The following is a 20,822-nucleotide window of genomic DNA, read 5'->3' as shown; positions in this document are numbered from 1 at the left end:
ATAATTTGCGTATAATTTGAATAAAGACCTCTAGTTTAATAATTTGCGTATAATTTGAATAAAGACCTCTAGTTTAATAATTTGCGTATAATTTGAATAAAGACCTCTAAATTGTCAATTTACTCAAAGAACACCATACCAGGGTTATCATGATATGCATCTTAATTCTTTCATTTTCTTTCCAAGCACATTGCTCACTTTTCTTTTAAATATTTTTCAGCCTCTGATAATGCTACTCCTCCACTGTATCAACCTTCCACCCCTCCACACAGAATGGTATATTCCACTCACACTTATTTTAGTGACACCATGTCTAGTGACGTCACGCCCAGTCTCAGTGACGGCGATACGTCAACACTCAGTCAGTTTTTAGATATTAGCGATAGTGATATGAATAGTTACGATAGTCACACAGCTAGTCTCCAGGGTAATAGCGACAGTGACTACGTGGAGCTGGTGAAATTAACATCAAAGGGTATTATGGGTATGTAACGGTAATCTCTGGCCATAGAGGGCACTTTCTATTCTCTTCCTATTGTGTCTATAGATTGTAGTACTGTATATTTGTTATGAGTATGTGGTGGTCATTATTGCCCACAGAGGGTGCTGTTTATAATTTTTTGCCCATAGAGGGCACTTTCTGTTGTCTTCACATTGTGGTGATGTCTATAGATTGTAGAACTGTATACTCGTATTTATTATGAGTATGTGGTGGTCATTTCTTCCTATAGAGGGCACTTTTTATAATTTACCTTCCCATAGAGGGCGCTTTTGTTTATTAGTGTTTGAAACAGTTGTTCATGTTTTGTCAAGTGGTGTCGAAATTTATTTATAAATTGTAGTACTTTCTATGTATTATGTAATATGTAATCAGTGTGCCCTCTACGTCAATATGATTCTCCACCGATGTACAAGTATTTGCTGTAATGCAACTATTTATGTTAATTCACTGGTGAGTCATTGACAAAAAATCATACATTGATAGTGAACTTGAACATCTCACTATAGTTATAGAATTTGTAATTTTCAGATATAAGTGTAAATAACAAATAAAATCAGGGTTTGCAACATTTTTGTTTGTTTCTCAAATCACTGACACATTCATATACAATTTCCACTGTCTGACCAACCTCCCCAGCAGTCAATAAATACTGTAAAAGGATTAATTATTCACTGGGTTTTAATTTACTCATTTCGCTGACTGGAAAATGTTCTAAAATAAAACCCAGTGAATATGTAAAATTTAGCATAGAACACATTATCTGAATGATAAATCTGTGAATTTAAAACCCACTGAATATGCCTGAAATTGTAAATCAGTGAAATTTAAACCCAGTGAAAATTAATCATTTTACAGTAGACTAAATTTGATTTTGGGGGATTCTATTTTGACTCAGGATACAAATTCAGTTCTGTTAGAGGGACCACTGTACATAATGCGTTCTTGGTCATTTCTACCCATAGAGGGTGCTCTTGTATGGTAGTGTTTTGATGTCATTCTGTTCTTATCTATAGATTGTGGTACTGTGGATGTATTGTTATTGTTATTGTTTGTTAAAAGTATATTTCCAGTGAAATAATCTCATCAATTTGTGTAGTTGACTTACCCGAAAAATTATGGTATGATCCATAAAAGTACAGGGCTAAAAATAGGTACTCCTTAGAGATAGACTCATGTTATTATAGAGGGTCAGAAAATGTATTTTTTTTGGTTTTGGGGGGGTGGGAGAGGGTGGGTAATTGATTTTTATGAATTTATTTTGCTGATAATTTGGAGTCGGATATTTTTTTTTCCACAATTTCCAATTGTTTTAAAATATTTCAAAGGGGTAAAGTATTTTAAAGGTATTTTTTATTAACCTTCTAGCATTTAAGTCTGGCTACATAAAATCTTTGTAAAATGTTAATACTGTTGTTGCATTGTTTGATTCCATGGTTGTTTACTTGTTGTTGTTTATTTCCAGCTTCTGTTGATCACATCGATGCCACAACATCACCCATGACAGTTGGCAGTGCTGCATCATCCAGGTGAGTCTAACTAATTAATTGTACCAATGCCCATATTTGGGCAACTATTGCCCATATTTGGGCAACCAATGTCTGTATATGGGCAGTCATTGGTAATATTTGTGTAATCATTGTCTGTATTAGGGTAACCATTGCCCATATTTGGGCAACCAGTGTCTGTATATGGGCAGTCATTGGTAATATTTGAGTAATCATTGTCTGTATTTGGGTAACCATTGCCCATATTTGGGAATCTATTGTTCATATTTGGGCAACCATTGTCCATATATGGGCAACTATTGTTAATAGTTGAGCAACTATTGTTCTTATTTGAGCAATCATTGCCCATATTTGGGCATTCTTTGTTCATATTTGGGCAACTATTGCCCATATTTGGGCATCCTTTGTTCATATTTGAGTAATCATTGCCCATATTTGGGCATCCTTTGTTCATATTTGGGCAACCATTGTCCATATTTGGGCAACCATTGTCCATATTTGGGCAACCATTGTCCATATATAGATACCCGTAGTCCATATTTCAGTATCCCTTGTCTATGTTTGGGTACCCCTTGTCTATGTTTGGGTACCCCTTGTCCATGTTTGGGTACCCCTTGTCTATATTTTGATACCCATTTTCCATATTTGGTTATCCATTGCCCAGAAACCAGTATAGATAAACTTAAATATAGGAATTCATGTCAAAAGTTCATTTGCTTTGCCCACCTGAAATCTGAACACTTTTTAATAATATCTTTTATTTGTCAATTTCAGGAGATCTGTCTCAATATCTGGCCATCCTGTTGTTCAGGAGTATTTGAAAACTTACCAGACAGTGACGGACTTCAGAGATGAGCTTGTCAAAATACTCACAGAAAAAGGTATGCACCGTATCAATTAACCTTTGAACTTTAACCTTTGTAACATAAAGGTCAACTTTTGTCACCTTTTGTCACAGAATAATCCAGCATATTTTTTTCTCTAATTTTTTGAAAATTTAAACAAGGTAAACAATAAACTGTAGACTAAAAAGTAGAAAAAAAATCTGTGTTTATGGAGTCAATAGTACTTGTCAATATTTAAAGCGGGGGGAGTCATCACAAGCGCATGCGTCAGATGGCCATAGAGTGTCATTGTTTACAAACAAGCGTCTACCCATGAGCCTTTGCGTTTTTACTGTGTGTTGTTATCGTCGCTTGGGACTCAATTCCCACGCATGCGCAGGTGATGACCCTCCCGCTTTAAATAGACACTTTTTTTCATTATCTGGCTATAACTGTGTTTCTATGCCAACCAACTGATTTATGATTTTCTGTCACATTTATCGCTGTAGAATTGATGTCCCACGCTGAGCAGCTTCAGGACACGGCGTCCAACGTCGAGTTCGATAAAGACAGAACGGTTCATTTGCAAATCACTGAGATGAGCCAAGACGTCCATAAAAGTGAGTCAAATCAGAGAATCTAATCTGTTTTTAATTCTAGATTTTCATGATTTATACTGTAAATCACTTCAATTTTGCTTTGTTGTTGCCATGGTTACTCTTTGATTCCCTCAATATATCATTTTCTGTTCACCGCAAGATCTCGTTTTATCCGTGAAATCAAGCGTATAAACTAGTCAAAGATTCAACAAACGCGAAAATATTGTTTTGAGTTTTTACACACCTACTAATGTGCTATATACATTTGATGATGGACAATCTTGATGAAGTAAAGGTATCTCAACGCCATATTTCGACGTTGAACAATAAGAAAGAGAAATTAAAGTTCAAAAACTAATCATTTGATTTATGTGGCAGATGCCTCATCCACGTCCTTCGGGCATTACGCGAGGTCTTACAGTGAACGGAAAATCACTCATCATTGTCCATACTGTTAACCGCTTTATTTTCGCTAGTCTGTTGTCATGGTTACTAATTATTGATTCCCTCAATTGTTGTCCTGTTAATTGCGAAGTAGTAAATGATTGTTTTTTTTTTTGTTCTAGTTTTACGTGAAATATCAGAAATTCTGTCTTCCCTTATCAACAATGAATTCGTAAGTATTTAAACGGATTATGTAATCTTAGTTGGTGTGAAAATCTGTTTTGTTGCATTATTATAGTTCTGGGTTGAGCACTAATCATGAAAAAAAAAACCCACATAACACTCAACAATCCTATTGACTTGTAGCTTTGACTGTGGTATCCCTGGGAGCACATTTATTTGTTGCTCGAATGTAGTCAACAGAAATGGGAAATTATGCCTAAAAGCAACAAACAAATTAACAAAAAAAAATAATTTTGTCAAAATATTGACCAGAAAAGTTCTATCATTCAAACGGTTGTAATACTGTAAATGACTTTATTTTAGCTGGAATTCATTTTCGCTGAATAGAATCTTCGAGTGTTTTGTATGGAATTTATTTTCACTGATTTTTGATGAGTTTGATGTAAAATATTGGAAAAAGGTATATTTGCTGGATTTTATTTTAACTGAATCATTCCTTCAGTGAAAATTAATTACAAGCAAAACTAAAGTGATTTACAGTAGTTCATTTTCATGACCTCTAAAGGTCACACATCCTGGTTCTTTCGTTGGTATAAAAATCAAAAGTGAGTTTATTTTATCGATTGTTCAGCACAATTTCCAAGACTTGAGTATTTGTTTCAGTTACTTGTGTAAAAATCTTTTATTTGTGATGATGTCATACTAACAAAGTACCAGGATGTGTGACCTTTAGGGGTCATGAAAGGAGCCTATTACCTTTGATTCCTCTGTGATGTTCAACCTCTGCATTATTACCATAATCTGATGAATATTCCTAAAATATTAGCATGCATAATTGTGTCGGTAAAAGTGTAGAACATTTTATATTCATCAATCGCTATGGCAATGTGGTTGTCATAACAGTCTCGGCTACCCCACACCTACATGTCTAGTGATAAAATAAAATGTTTTGAAAAATATTTCGCATCAAATGCAGTTTAATGTCAAACAGAAAATTTACATGAAGGTGTTACTTCTTGGTTTTCTCAGGTATTGAATATTAATTAACTATCCTCCAATCAAAAGTCTTGGAATAGATCATGTGACATTTAATGTCACAGTCAGTGAAGGTGTAAGGTCATTTCAGCTACATTGTAAGGACAGTGTAATAAAATGTAGCTGAATGGAAACAATTAATTGCAACAAAAGATGTTTTGTGTTTCATTTTGGAAGATAAAATTCTAGCCTTTTGTTGTGTTTTATTAGGGTTAAGTTGTTTACAAGATGTCAAGTCCTTGTGCGGTGGACGCAGGTTGTGAAATAGTTTCAAACACCAAAGTAAACTTTTGGTTATGTTTCACAAAATAAACTTTTAATAAAATTTTATCAATTTTTCAAAAATTTTTATCAAGACCTTTAGATAATGAAAAAATCATTTCCATCTGGTCTAAAATAAACAAAGAATGACTGTGACCGCAAACAAAAAATGAAACGACAATATGGAAATATGAAACACTGTTTTGCTAACATAACAAAATAAATTCCACAAAGTGTTGCCACAGAAAGAAATTAGAACATTTTCATGAACATTAAAGATCACACATCCTGGTACTTTCGTTGGTATGACATCATCACAAACATACAAAATTGTGGCATATTAATGTCCTCCTAACAGAAATATTTCTATTTCTTACACTAATATTTTACTCTAGTCGCTAAAACAGATAGTTAAGTCTAGGAAATCAATAAAATATCAATAAAATAAATTAAAATGAAAACTTTTTTTATTTTCATCTCTACAAAAGTACCAGGATGTGTGACCTTTAGAGGTCATGAAATGTTTGCCTTGATGCCCTTCTAAAAATTACAAACATACCCTATTTTATTTCTACATATATACACCAAGGCAGTTTTATCAAATTTTGGCCTTGAAAAAGGGAGCTTTCTCAACCCCAAAGATCAAGCCTTGATAATGAAATAATTTTAATTCACAAAACTGCTCCTAAATTCAATTTCTATCAAAACTACAAAAAATTGTGTTGCTTTGATAATTACAAAACATATAATGATATATTTTTTCCATAATTCCATAAAAATGTCACAAATCAAATGAAGTCATAGACATTTCTAAAAATCACCACATAAAATTCACACCATGATGATTCGCATAACAATACATTTGTTTTGTATGGCCTCACCTATTATAGTATGCATACTCAAAGGCCGCAATGGGGCGTCATAAAAACTAACTGTCTTTTAGGAATATATGTTGTTATTAGATATGTACTACATAGAATAATCGGCATGTAGACGACAAAACGAACACAACATGGTTACACGGCTGTAACACTGGAAGGCTTACGTAGATACAAAGTTTCCTATTATTAATTTTGAAATCTTCAGTTATGTTGGTGTGCTCTGGACGGAAGTGCGCATTTCATGGCGGCCGCGCAAAGACGGCACCGGCTAGACAGCCTGGCAGGAAGAATTTATCTGAAACTGCCCGGCGACTGACCCGAACTGGTTGGTCTCGTCAGTCTAGTTTTTATCGGCCGACGAGACCAATGATTCAGAAACCCAGTTTGCGGTTATCTGTCTGCACGGAGCGTAATCAGAATATTGAATCGGTTGTTAATGACAACGATACGAATAGTGATAACTCAGAGATTAATTATCCAATACGTGTTGTATGTGTTCGAAAACAGGATCCACGAGTGTCGTCGCTGGGATCACGTGGAATGACTAATCAGACGCTGACAACACAGCATTCACAGCCAACAATGGCGGCCGATACGCAGTCTGTACATCGGGAAGAAAGCAACATGTCCTCCATGACAGAACTTGTAGTGAGGGATTTACAAGATGCACTCAGTAAACTGTAAGTTGAAATGTACTACACCCACACTGCGCCCTCTGGTGTCAGAGTTATATTTTCAGAACATAATTTGCTGTTACAAAATTTTCTTGGATATACTGTAAAATAATTTATTTTTGCTTGAAATTAATTTTGCTATTTTCGCTGAAAAAATGATTCAGTGGAAATGAAATCCACCGAATATATCTTTTTTTTCTATATTTTACATTCAACTCATCAAAACTCAGTGAAAATAAATTCCATACAAAACAGCCTAAGTCTTTTCAGCAAAAATAAATTCCAGCTAAAAATAAAGTATTTTACAGTATTTGCTCAGCCTCTTTTCTTCCTGTAAAAGTTGCCAACTATTGAAATATTGTAAAATAGTCCTTTATGTTTTTCCTCCCAAAAAAACTTTTTGTTGAACTGAACAGACAAAAAAAGTTATTATTTGTGAATATTGGTTTTTAAATTTGTTATGGAACTAGCCGATTTTTGTCTTATAAAAAAATTTGTTGCCACTTCCGACAACATAGTCCCTTTCATATTTTGTTCAAAATAAATTCTGTCATTTTTTTTAGGAAAATGGCACCCTCTTATGTGGAGTTGGTAAAGGATTCCATATTATGATTATTCATGTAAATACATTTACCTTTTTTTTAGAAAAGTATTTTATATTTATAGCGTTGCACCTTGTGTTTATGATTTTGTCATTTCAGTAAAGATGAGAAGAAACGAGACAAAAAGGAATACGAAGAACAGTTGAAGTAAGTGTTTGAAGTAATTGACACTAATTAACATATTGTAAACCGAGGGTTTATGAGATAAGGGTAAGCAAGGGGTGTGATATAAGATGAAGATCTCGCGAGAATTGATGAAATCACATGAATTGTGAGATGATCACGAAATCCTAAGAGAAACCCACATTTCTAGAAATTTGATTGCAAATTAGTGAATCTAGGAAAGAACTGATGTGATATAAAGAAGTGGAAAAATAATGCCCTGAAAACCCAAAATGTCATCCTGCAATCTTTCAAACCCTCCATAAAAATAATTTTGAAAGTTACATGTGTATATATGCTACGAATCCACAAAGCTACCAGTAGTTATTTTTTTGGCCTGGTCTTACAAAAATTGTCTATACAGTGCTCAGAAACATGAGTTGTTATTTTTTGCACAATATAAAAATAATATAAGGTTATTACGAAGATACCTCAAAGTATGCACGAAGACAGTACAGTGGCAGTATTGACCGACGCGCAGCGGAGGTCGATCGACAACGTACTGTCTGAGTGCATACTTTGATGTATCCTCGTAATAACCTTATTATTATACATCTTTTCCTACCATGGATACATCATGGGAATGCCGAAATCTAAAAAATTTAGAACAGAATCAGCGAACTTCTTTGTATGGAGTCCAGTCAAACCCTGGTGGCAGCCATGTTTGTTTTTATTATTAGAGGACGCTTACGCGCATAATCATTCCATATTTGGAATTCACATTTCCTAATATGATAGGATGACAATACCCCGTAAAATATCGCAAAATTACGGCACGCTGTAACTTATGGCGTTATGGTGACAGATGTATAATAATATTATAATTATAGCCATGTTTGAAATGTTTTTTAATTGTTTTTTTTTAGTCATAATGCTGTTGTTATGATGGAGATGCAGGATATGATAACTGAACTGCAACGTGAATTGAACGCAGCTGCCGCAACCTCTGGACGTTATGGTTCAAACTTACCAAGCCGTGAGCAAGATTCGGCCATTATGTTCACACGATTGGACTGGGAACGTAACCAGCGTGCTCTTAAGAAAGGCGTGGCATCTGAGAAAGTACAGAGTGAGGTTTACAACAATGCAGTGGACGCAATGGAGCAGTACGTTGATTTGCCGTCACAGCGATTGGTTCATCTCGTAAAAAAATATACGCACCATGTACAGATGAAACAAATAGAAGGTATGCGTAAATGAGATTACTATTGCACATATTTGGGCTTTCTGTGAATAAATATTATAATGTGTTTAATTTTTGCTCATCTTACCAGAGAAATTAAACGAAATTGTTCACCACCAAACTTTTTCGCCCAAATTTTTCTGCACTTTTTTTCTTATATTCCTTAATATTTCTGGAAATGAACCCTAATTTTGAAGTCAGCTAACAAAATTTGATTCAATTTTCAGTTCTTACTCAAAAAATTTGGCTATTTTTTTCAGCGCAGCGTCCTGTCTGAGTGCATACTTTGCGATATATTCCTAATAACCTTATTATTATAAAATCTTTTCCTTCCAAGGATAAATCAATGCCGAAATCCAAAAAGTTTTGAACAGAATCAGCAAACATTTTTGTGTGGAGTCCGGTCAAACTGGTGGCAGTGGCAGCCATGTTTGTTTTTATTATTAGCGGACGCTTACTCACGTAATCATTCCATAATTGGAAGTTGCATTTCCTTATATGGTAGGATGAAAATACCCCGTAAAATACCGCAAAATTATTGAATGCTGTAACTTACGGCGTTACGATGACAGATGTATAATAATAGCATATATCACTAATGTATCCAACAGATCATTCCTGTAAAAGGCGCCCTTTAGCGTCAAAGTGCTTCTGTAGCATATATTGGTGTATTAACAAACACCATATCACTGTGTATCATTATTGTTTCAATCAGTAATAAAAAATATTTATTTTTTTAGACATTTTCTAAATTCTAAATGATAAACAACTTATTTCATCCAATCTACGCCATTTTGATGGTACAGTAGAAATTCATCAATCACAAGTCATTGGAAATGTGAATTGAGTGTCATTCCTTTATGACACCTTACCCCCGGAACACCATGTCCTAGAAACAAAACATCATGGCCCTCGGACGGCATACTCTATGATGCCATATACCTCATGGACATCTTGCCCTGGTATGTCATATTTCCCAGGAATGTCATTCCCAAGATATCATGCTTGTTTTAACTTTGTAACATCAGTAATCGTCAATATTTTTGTTCCGTTTTTTTTTTTTCCAGAGGGCGTACGTCAGAGTCAGAACTTAGATGACGATGTGTTTAATTTATTGGACAAAATGGAGGCATTACAAAACACAGTAAGTGGTAAAAGTTGTAAAACATATTAAACTGACATTCCTCAATCCCTGGGATTGCAGCATGGAATTATGGGAATCCAAGTTCAAAGTTTATTAATTCATTAGATGTATTTACTATGAAATGAAGGTCATTACAGTTTAAATTTATTCACTGTTACTGAAAACTATCGTAATCTGAATTGAACAACAACACATTTAAAGGGCGGGAGTCGTCGCGCCGCGTTCTGTTCGATATGGGACTCAAAGCGACGTATACAACGCGTGTAAAATACATTGTATGTTTACATGAAATTAGAACACACGCTGGGCGACAACCACTGCGCTTTCACCTTTTAAAAGCATTGGTCAACTTTTGTCATAGAATGGATCAAAATCAGCAGACGATGGGGAATAATATGTACAAATAGCTCAAAATTAAAACATAAATTAAGGCAGGGAAAAAAAATCCTCTGTTTCTCGTTTCATGGAAATTTTGAAATGAGGTGGCGAGGCATTTTTTTTTTAGCTCCGCTGTCGACTTTGTCGAGCGGAGCTTATCATATGAGTGATTGTCCGTCGTCGTCGTCGTCCGTCATCCGTGTCAATGTTTTACTTTTTCGACTTCTTCTTGAAAACTACAAGCCTGAATGCTTTGATACTTGGTGTATATGTACCTTGGGTAGACCTCTCTTAGGTTTGTTCATTTCATGTTGATATCTTCAATTCTCTAATTTTGGTGAATATTTTTGTCATTTTTGGTAAAAAGTGATATTTTCGACTTCTTGTTAAAAACCGCAAGTGCAATTACTTTGATATTACATATATAGGTACTACATGTGGACCTATCTCAGATTTGTTCATTTTGTAATGATATCTTTAATTCTCTAATTTTGGTGAATATTTTTGTCATTTTTGGTAAAAAGTGATATTTTCAACTTCTTGTTAAAAACCGCAAGTCCAATTGCTTTGATACTACATATATAGGTACTACATGTGGACCTCTCTCAGATTTGTTCATTTCGTGATGATATCTTCAATTCTCTAATTTTGGTGAATATTTTTGTCATTTTTGGTAAAAAGTGATATTTTCGACTTATTGTTAAAAAACGCAAGTCTGATTGCTTTGATATTACATATATAGGTACTACACGTGGACCTTTCTCAGATTTGTTCATTTTGTGATGATATCTGCAATTCTCTAATTTTGGTGAATATTTTTGTAATTTTTGGTAAAAAGTGATATTTTCGACTTCTTGTTAAAAATCAATAGTTCAATTGCTTTGATATTACATATATAGATACTACATGTAGACCTTTCTCAGATTTGTTCATTTTGTGATGATATCTTCAGTTCTCTAATTTTGGTGAATATTTTTGTCATTTTTGGTAAAAAGTGATATTTTCGACTTATTGTTAAAAAACGCAAGTCTGATTGCTTTGATATTACATATATAGGTACTACACGTGGACCTTTCTCAGATTTGTTCATTTTGTGATGATATCTTCAATTCTCTAATTTTGGTGAATATTTTTGTCATTTTTGGTAAAAAGTGATATTTTCGACTTCTTGTTAAAAATCAATAGTTCAATTGCTTTGATATTACATATATAGATACTACATGTAGACCTTTCTCAGATTTGTTCATTTTGTGATGATATCTTCAGTTCTCTAATTTTGGTGAATATTTTTGCCATTTTTGGTAAAAAGTGATATTTTCGGCTTCTTGTTGAAAACTGTAAGTCTGATTGCTTTGATATTACATATATAGGTACTACATGTGGACCTCTCTCAGATTTGTTCATTTTGTGATGATATCTTCAATTCTCTAATTTATTTATTTTGGTGAATATTTTTGTAATTTTATATTTTCGACTTCTTGTTAAAAACTGTAAGTCCGATTGCTTTGATACTATTCATATTGTTCATTTTCTAATGATGTCTTCAGTTCTTTAATTGAAATGTGCATTGCTAACAGCGGAGCTATCTCAGCCGATAGGCTGCTTGTTTTGAATACTGAGCTAAAATGGGGAAATTTGAGAATTTTGGAATGTTTTAGAAAAAAAAAAAAACGTCTGAGGCGCATATTTCAAAATGATGCGCACGGAAACGAGAAACAGAGATATTTTTTTTTCTCAACCTTACAGAAAAATATTAAAATAATTGTCTATTGGTATTGCAATATATATTTTCGATTTGTCTATTTAACTTTTTGTTGATAAAATCTTCACATATACAACGTATATTTGTAACTGTGGCATGCAATATCTGCTGTAATATTTGTAGTCCTGCTATCTAATTTGTGATATAAAAACCAATAAAAACAACAGTACAAGAACTTGTTGAGAACCTTTGACAGCAACACTTGAAAAGAAACAATCTTTTTTTACACAGGCCTTTCAATGTCCATTATTCTAACTGCTAGATGTATTGTTGATTTAAAAAATGAAAATGAAATAACAATAACAAAATTAAATGTCCCTGAAAATATGATAAAAAATTTTGTTGCATAAATATTGTCTTTTCTTAATCTGACCGCCATTTTGTTTTCACCAGAGAGCACAGCGATGGAACGACAGAATGGATGAAATGGGAGAAGAAAGATTACGACTAGCGCACATACTTATGGATACGCTCTCAATGATAGAGGAAGAATCCGGAATATTTCTAATCAAACCTATTTATTCATGGAAAGGAAAGTAAGTTGTCTTTTCCTCACTTTTTTAATTATTATTTTTGACTATGATATCAGCGTTCAGGAGCGCTCGTCGAAATTACAAGATCTTTCTAAAAATAGAACTCATATACTGTAAAATACTTTATTTTCACTTTTTCATTAAATGATTTATTCAGTGAAAATAAAATCCAGCGAATATACATTTTTCCTATATGTTACATTCAACTCATCAAAAATCAGTGAAAATTACTTCCATAAAAATACCAAAAAAGTTATTTTAGAGAAATTAGTTCCAGCTAAAATAAACTGTTTTATAGTAATCATAAAGGGCTGTTTAGCGTATGAAAGATTCAATTTAAATTAAATTTTTATTGAAAAGACTTTTTGGGTGTTTTGTTTGGAGTTTGTTTTCACTGATTTTTTTCCACAAATTTAAAAGAACAGCAAAAAATGGCACATCTAAATGCCTTGTTGAAATTTAATGAGTGTAATATAAGAATCAGAGCTATCCCCACTGTTTTGAATTGATATATTCTGTCGTTCAATATTGACAGTTTGATTGTTGTCATTGCAAGTTAAAATTTGACTTACGGAATTTTCAATTTTTCAATTTCATTTCTAGGGGGTATCTTTCCAAGTATACAGGTAAGCTGAGTAACAATTATAGACCCCCGAAAATGATTAGTAGGACAATGACCCCACTTCGTGAGGGCACACCTATGAATACGGTACCAGCACCAACACCAGCGTCCATCCATGCTAGCAAGTCTACTCAGAGACCATCCACTCGGGTATGAAGATGTTTTTTTTTTTAATTTCTGCAAACTAGAATGATATTATGTTAAATTATTTTTAAAAAAAGTTTTTTTTGGAGCTTATGACCTTGATTTGTCTTTCTGCATTTTTGTTGCTTAAGTTTTAACTATTTCAGTTTTAAAAAAATACTCCTGTTTTAATATTTTATAGTTAAACTCAACTATCCAGTAGTGATGTCATTGATGATGTCATACTTTTAGGTCAAGTTAAATAATATATTCATGGGGAAATCACAAATAATAATTTTGAGTTAGTCGGAACCTGCCACTAGAGGGCGTAATCACAAAAAGGACATTACATACAAGTACAACATGTATCGTTGGTTTGATAAAATTTTTTTTTTTTTACATTTAATTATTCTGTTTTCAGCAACTAGGAGGAGGTGATGGTCCGGGTGAGTATGATGAAGTAGAAGTTCCGATGCAAGGAATGGGGATGATGTCAGGACAGTCGTCAGAACCCATGTGGGCTATGACATCATCACAAGTAGATCCAGCAACATCCAATAAAATTGCAGCTAACATGCTCACAACACCCAGACTACTTGAATTGGATGTAAACCGAATGCTGATTGGTCAAAACACCATCAGGTTAGTTAAAGTTTTGTTGAATGTACATTATTGAATAAGCATGAATTTTATATTTTTGAAGTAAATCATATTTTATATTTTTATAACCAAAAAACTCTCATGTGGTTGGTCATTGTGTGCTTCAGATAAAACAGTTTGTGTTTTGTTTTGTTAGACTTTTAAAAAAATGAAAGAAAAAATGTAATTGATTTTTAATGCAATTTAAAAATAAAAATTAATAACTGCAAACATTTTTTTAAGGAAATCAAATTTTTCAATTGTAACCGGGAAGTCCAGTAAACCATTGGGGGCAACATCTGGTACATACACCATGACTTACTTTTGTATGTTTGTACATGTAGTGTTACACCAAACTTTGAGCTACAAATCCTAGGTCTGAGTTTGGATTGATATCAGTTTATAATAAATAAATATATAAATTTTCCATACAACACCCAATTTGTTTCTCATAATTACAATTCAGACACCCCTTGTACACCTTTTATTTTTTTTGAATAAAAATATTACCATTGAATGGCACATCTTGCGTTCTTGTTGCGTAATCTATTGTTTTATCAATTTTTTTGTTTCTCAGTGCTAATATCAAACCGTCCTACAGTGATGACAGACTAGTAAATGCCTCCAATACCAATCTCCGCTCGTACATGACAATCGCCAGACCATCAGCCAATCCGTCTCCTAACACCAAACCTAGAAGACCACACTCAACACCAGGTAAGTCAAAGGGTGAGCTGTCATTCCCTGGGAGTGCACCACGACATTGTGGGAAACTTTTGACTACACTTCTGCTAAATTAATTTAAAGCTGAAGAAAGGCGAATCACAAAGCCACCATTTCCTTTGTAACATTGCGCCCTCTGTAGTTGTGTTTTCACCAAGATTGAGATTTTTTTTGGGGTGTTTTGTATGGAATTTATTTTTACTGATTTTTGACAAGTTGATATAGGAAAAACGTATATTCGCTGGATTTTATTTTCACTGAATCACTCCTTCAGCGAAAATATCCAAAATTTATTCCAAGCGAAAATAAAGTGTTTTACAGCAGTATAGAAAACAAACAATTACAAGTTGTTGTCACCATGGTTAAAGGGGCATATTTTTGTCAACAAATTTTATTGTTTTTGGAGTCGAATGTATGATACCAGTTATGTTAATGACTTATTTTATTTTGGCATAGGTGGGGTAACAGAAGTGCAGACACCGCCATCCACGCCGTACTTACAACCGAGCAGTGCGGGTCACGGGAGTCGGTTGAGGAGTAAAAGCATGGAAGGCTTTGCTCAATCACAGCCCTTGCCTCCGATAAAGGTTCCATCACAAGAGGGTGGTCTTCGACGTCCCCATGCCAAGTCAAGTGCTAGCAGCGGACGGAGTAAGTCAGTCTCCATTGCTCCTTCCCCTATCGGTAAGTACAATGAATAAAAACTATTTGAATACTCAGAATAATTTTTAACATCATAATTCTTCCTCCTTTCCTCTGCTGGTGTTGTGACTTTTTTTTTCTACAAATTTTATTTAATTGGCTTGGTCAGAATTTTCAAAAAAAGTACATCTTGATTCAAAAATTTTGAAAAATTCTGAATAAAATTATGCCTTTTTATTTTTGTGAAATGAGAAGGAGGCTGACATTGTTGTTCTTCAAAGAATGAATTATACTATAAACAGTTATTAAAAAATTCGTTGCTAGAAATGTTCATAATTTAACACCTCAAGTGTGTGTCAGGACGAAGACCTAAATAAAATGTTGAATTTACCAAAGTCACAATTCATAAAAATACTGTAAAGGGGTTAATTATTCACTGGGTTTTAATTTTGCTTATTTCGCTGACTGGAAAATGCGCTAAATTAAAACCCAGTGAATATGTAAAATTTAGCATAGAACACATTATCTAAATGACGAAACCGTGAATTTAAAACTCACTGAATATGCCTAAAATGGTAAATCAGTGAAATTTAAACCCAGTGAAAATTAGTCATTTTACAGTAACCCGCATAACGTTTATCATAATTTATAATAATTTATCATAATTGAAAAGAAAAAAAATATTTTGATCAGGATCAGTGGATGATTGGAAATTATTCTCATTAAGAAATTTTTGTTAAAATACATGAAAACACGTTTGTTGCGTGCAGTTCAGTTCCTGCAAATTGCGCCCTCTAGTGTTCTGTTCTGTGATGTCAAAATGGTGATTATGCCTTTCATGCAGTGTCAATTTCGTTATCATTCACAAAATAAAACCTGCATATTTTTTTCAAAAATTTAAATCAATACCTGTCATCAATGGGGAATTATGTCCGTTTGGTCCCAAATTAATGTGAAAAAGTACATAAAATGCAAAATGTTGCAACCAATTTTGACGGTCAATGGATAAATTTTCTCATCTTTGTCTTTTCTCATCAGAAACTCCAATTACACCGGTACATCAAGCATCACCACCGAACACTCCTCCTGGATCTTCCGTAGAACCGACACCGTTGCCAACGGATACACCAATAGGTCACATCACAAAGGTCGTTGCAAGGTCACCATCGCAGTCAACTACTCACAGTTTTACAGCGGTGGAAGCCGAATCATAAAACATCAGAAATTTCTCTTAAATACTGTGAACTGCTTTAATTTCACACAAGAAAAATTTCGAGAATTACTGAAAATTTACAAATTTCGTAGAAGTGAAAATTAAAGCCATAGAGTTGTCACCTGCATATGCAGCAAACGGCCATAGTGTGTTGTTGTTTACAAACAAGCATCTTCCCATGAGCCTTTGCATTTTCCCATCGTTGCTTGGAACTCGATTCCCGCACAAGCGCAGGTGACGATCCTCTCGCTTTAAGCTGTTAACAATGCAGTTGAAGTGCCATATTGTGTCATGTCTGGAATGGATCACATGACAAGTACGTGGTTTGTTTTATACAACATTCAAACTTGAGCTATGTACCGTACTCGACCGTGTTAGCGCCCAGGGGCCTCAACCTAGAAAATCACGATTTTTTAGGGGTGGGCGCTTACCCGAGCACCCCCCTCGAAAAAGAGTGCAAATGAAAAATTTGATTCATCAAGTGACAGATTACGTCTTTGAGGGAAAATCAAATTACGAAATTAGTTGAGTCGTCATTGATTTTCACAAGGAAGAAACAAAAATGATCACAACAAATATGCACATTTTATTACAATATTAATTACATACCACCAGAATTTATGAAATTAAAAACATTTGAGTCTGTTGGAACACAGTCGAAGTCAAAATTGTCATATTATCTCCACTGACGAAGGTGTTGGATCGTACGCAAACTCTCGATGAAAATCACTTTGCAGCAGCAGCATCCTTTGACCTAATGGGTCAAGTTGGTTATTTACCAATCAGAATGCTGTGTTGCACTGACGCAATTCTTCGGAAATTCCCGAAGACTTTCCGGTAACGCAATGCAAAAGTGAATTATCGATGTCGAAGTACGATCTGTTGGAATTTATTTCAGCGAATAAACGACATGGTTTTTCCAAAAAAACTAGTAACTAGCCATTTTTGAGAGGTAAATTGAATATGGCATGAAATATTTACCGCATTTTACTTGTATTAACAGGTCATTGTCGAAGCGTAGTTTACGCACGGTTACCGTGTTCTACGCATTCACAACATGTTCACAGCGGTCGATATCCACGCTGTATCATATAAAAACGATTACCAAGATTCGTTACGCAAGACCAAGTTTTAAATTAGTTGCATTTTGAAGGGGTGGGCGCTTTGCCGAATGTGACCCCAAATATAAAAATTGCGCAAAAGTGGGGGGTGGGCACTTGCTAGGGCATGGGCGCTAACGCGGTCGAGTACGGTATGTAGCACTTTATTTTATTAATGTGCGAACATTTTGTTAACTTTTTCAGTTTTCACCAGAACAGACACTTTAATTAAAATGAGATCACAGATTTTTGACCTAAAATGCTTAATTTTTATTTCCAGCATTTCAATTTCTTTTTTGTAAAAATCTGAATGTGCTGAAATAAAACCAGGGAAGGTTAAACCAGATAATTTTTTACCTCTAGAAATTGTTTGCATCGATGATCCCTGGATGATTGTGAGAAAAAAATTTACTGAAAGTCACTATGACTTAAGAGGTCTTAAGTCCCTACAGTCAAATATTCATTGTGACTTAGGGGGTCTTAAGTTTCTCACTTTTTTGACGGTAACTTAAGGGGTCTAAAGCCCTTCAGAAAAATGTTCACTGTGGGTTAGGGAGTCTTAATTCCCCTCCATAAAATATTCACTTTCTCATTAAATTTTGTTTCTAGCAAGTAAATTCAGTTTAAATCTTAAAGAAAGTTAGTGACTGTCATAAGTGTTAACAGAGAATATCACTATTGGGCCATCCAAGCCAAACAATGAAGGAAATATAAACATTTGCGTGCATTTGCTGGTATTGGAATTACCATCGAAAGTCAAATCATCGAAAGTCAAAGTATTTTTCTTCCCTCTTCTTGAGTTGCTTTATTTTTGTTTCATTGTGTAAGAAATGTGTGAATTACAGTGACAATTTCTTTTTTTTTTTAAGTAAGTATTTTCTTGCTTTTCATTAACCCCCAATTAATTAGTTGGTTCGTCCCTTGCTAAAAGTTGGTTTGTTTCTATAGATACATGTACAAATGAAGCAGTCCTATGGATAAACCAGGGGGGGACCAATCAAGGTTGTGACACTGAATACTGCAAAGATTGATATATTTGGCATTGGATTTCTGGAGAATTCTAACCAATTTTGACCTCACCTTCTGGTGAGTCTGAAGGCAGTATGCAAACAAGTTCTCCTATTGTTGCCTGTGATGGCAGTGACAGTAGTATGGTTCTAGCCTTCTCACCACTAAAGTGTGTCAATATAATTGGCTGCCTACCACTGGCACCTAACATTCAGACCAATCATAGAGCTGCTTGTTTTTCTACATGTTTTTATTAATGTATCAAAATTCTGCCTTATCTATATGCTACTTACAAGACCGTGTCTGATTGGCTACCCAGCCCCAACACCATACAGTCAGACCAATCAGAGAGCAGCTTGTTTTTGACAGGTTTTTTTTTTTTTATTGTATCAAATTCTGCCTTGTATATATTCTCAACTCAACAAAAATCATTACTCTGATAACCTTTGACCTCAATAGTGACACTCGTAATTTTTCGCTAAACCTGTTTTTGCAGTTTTCTCTAAAATTTTGCACAAATCATGTAAATTGTAGCAAATTCTGTTCATTCCGTCCAAACAATGCTATTAAAGTTAAAATATACACTAAAGGTGGAAACAGTAATGTATATATTGTTTATATAATAATATTGTCATTTTTTTTACTCGCTAAATTATTAGTTGCGTTTCCAAAATATGCCGATTTCTTTTTAACATGAATTATACTTTCACGATATCGCATTCTTCATCCGTCTGTCACTCCACTTTGAAGAGCCACGCGGAGAAACAGACAGAAGAAGCTAGGAGTAATTCTTCCAGGAAAAATTAATTATGCTTTCAACAATTTTGATTTTGAATAACCAATTTCCTCTGCAAAAACCTACAGAATGAAAATAGATTTTAATTTCTATAGTTTTGAATGTAAATTTGATCATTTTTAAGACCGTCCAATGTCACAGCACCACCTAGTGGTGGAATTTATTTACCTTTTGTTTTTGAGTGTTATTTAATGGTATTATTGAAACTTTGTAATGTGAAACTTTTTGTATTGTTTTTTTTTTAATTAATTTTAATATCATGGCACTCTATAAATAAAAATCCTTTCTATCAATCTTCATTGTTGCATTTTCTTTTTCAATGGGAAAAAAAATGTTTTTTAAAATGTAATTTATTATATACTCTCACTCCTGATGTAAGTGTCTGAAAAAAATGACACTCAGTAATCACCGCTAACTTGCGATCCGCAGTTACAACGTTGAAAACAAGTTGTAATATTAACCGGGTAATGTATTCAACTCTCTTATTTTATCTTTGGGTGCGAGATATAAATGAGTGCAGTAGACTGCAGACCTTTTTTCATAAGTCTGGCGCCCTCACAGTTTCATGTGGGAGAGTCCTTTCAGTTGAACTCTGTATTTGCTGCATGTATAGGCAAAGAAATTCAGCTGGAGACAAAATTTTGGTGAAGAGTCGGAAACGTTCGTTTCCAAAGTTGCAAAAATTTTCTAGAGAGTCAGAGATGTTGGTTCGCTGGTTCTCGGCATCCTTTGCGAATGGTAGGTAGGACGCAGGTAACTAGTAATCGCCATATTGTTCCATTTGGGGCGGTTTTCCGGCCGGAAGGCATGTGACTGAGTGACGTAATTTGAAAACATTCCAAGTTTCGTTTTGCGTAAACGTGTCTGTAATACTACAATAAAGCCATGCTCAAACATACTGCCTGCTTAGATTTACACATTTGAGATGTTTCTGACATTCCTCGCTGTTTCTGTGAAAATTTATAACAAAAGAAACAGTTTTTTATTCACCCAATTTTCGAAAGTAAAAAGAAACCCCTGAACGGCCACGAGCGTAAGCGCTGCCGTCAGGTAACCAAGGGAAATAGAACAAGCAATGAGAAAGTGACGAACCAATCAGAATGCCGGATTCATTACTAGTTACCGGCCCTCTTGTGGCTTGGTACACCATGACACTGAGGCGGGAACCAGCCAAAGATGTTGGTTGAATTGCGAAAATTCAGAACAGTTGATTGCAAAGTTGAAAATAGAAGCCAGGAAATCAAGAAAGTGAAAAGTAAAAAAATTTGCAAAACCCAACTTGAAAGTCAGCTTGAAAGCTGGGATGTTGAAAATGTTGGTTTACAAAGTTACAGAAGTAAGGTA

The 20,822-nt window shown here is 34.3% G+C and overlaps 1 protein-coding gene across 1 annotated transcript in view; it reads left to right on the top strand.

Moving 5' to 3' along the window:
- The window catches only part of LOC102802324 (uncharacterized), a 94,888-nt gene extending 75,117 nt beyond the window's left edge, over positions 1–19,771 (top strand). The window contains exons 23-36 of the mRNA XM_085494554.1: positions 1,965–2,028; positions 2,782–2,888; positions 3,341–3,451; positions 3,997–4,046; positions 6,682–6,854; positions 7,550–7,597; positions 8,479–8,798; positions 9,863–9,939; positions 12,473–12,615; positions 13,216–13,384; positions 13,779–13,999; positions 14,574–14,713; positions 15,176–15,403; positions 16,400–19,771. Coding sequence (XP_085350680.1) covers positions 1,965–2,028; positions 2,782–2,888; positions 3,341–3,451; positions 3,997–4,046; positions 6,682–6,854; positions 7,550–7,597; positions 8,479–8,798; positions 9,863–9,939; positions 12,473–12,615; positions 13,216–13,384; positions 13,779–13,999; positions 14,574–14,713; positions 15,176–15,403; positions 16,400–16,575 — 2,027 coding nt within the window. The 3' untranslated portion in view covers positions 16,576–19,771. The remainder of the gene's footprint in view (positions 1–1,964; positions 2,029–2,781; positions 2,889–3,340; positions 3,452–3,996; positions 4,047–6,681; positions 6,855–7,549; positions 7,598–8,478; positions 8,799–9,862; positions 9,940–12,472; positions 12,616–13,215; positions 13,385–13,778; positions 14,000–14,573; positions 14,714–15,175; positions 15,404–16,399) is intronic.
- Positions 19,772–20,822: the final 1,051 nt, after the last annotated feature.

The sequence above is a fragment of the Saccoglossus kowalevskii genome, chromosome 20, assembly GCF_978046115.1.
Source record: "Saccoglossus kowalevskii chromosome 20, keSacKowa6.1, whole genome shotgun sequence".
NCBI lineage: Eukaryota > Metazoa > Hemichordata > Enteropneusta > Harrimaniidae > Saccoglossus > Saccoglossus kowalevskii.
The sequence above is the reverse complement of the archived record's forward strand: the minus strand, read 5'-3'. Positions and strand labels throughout refer to the sequence as shown.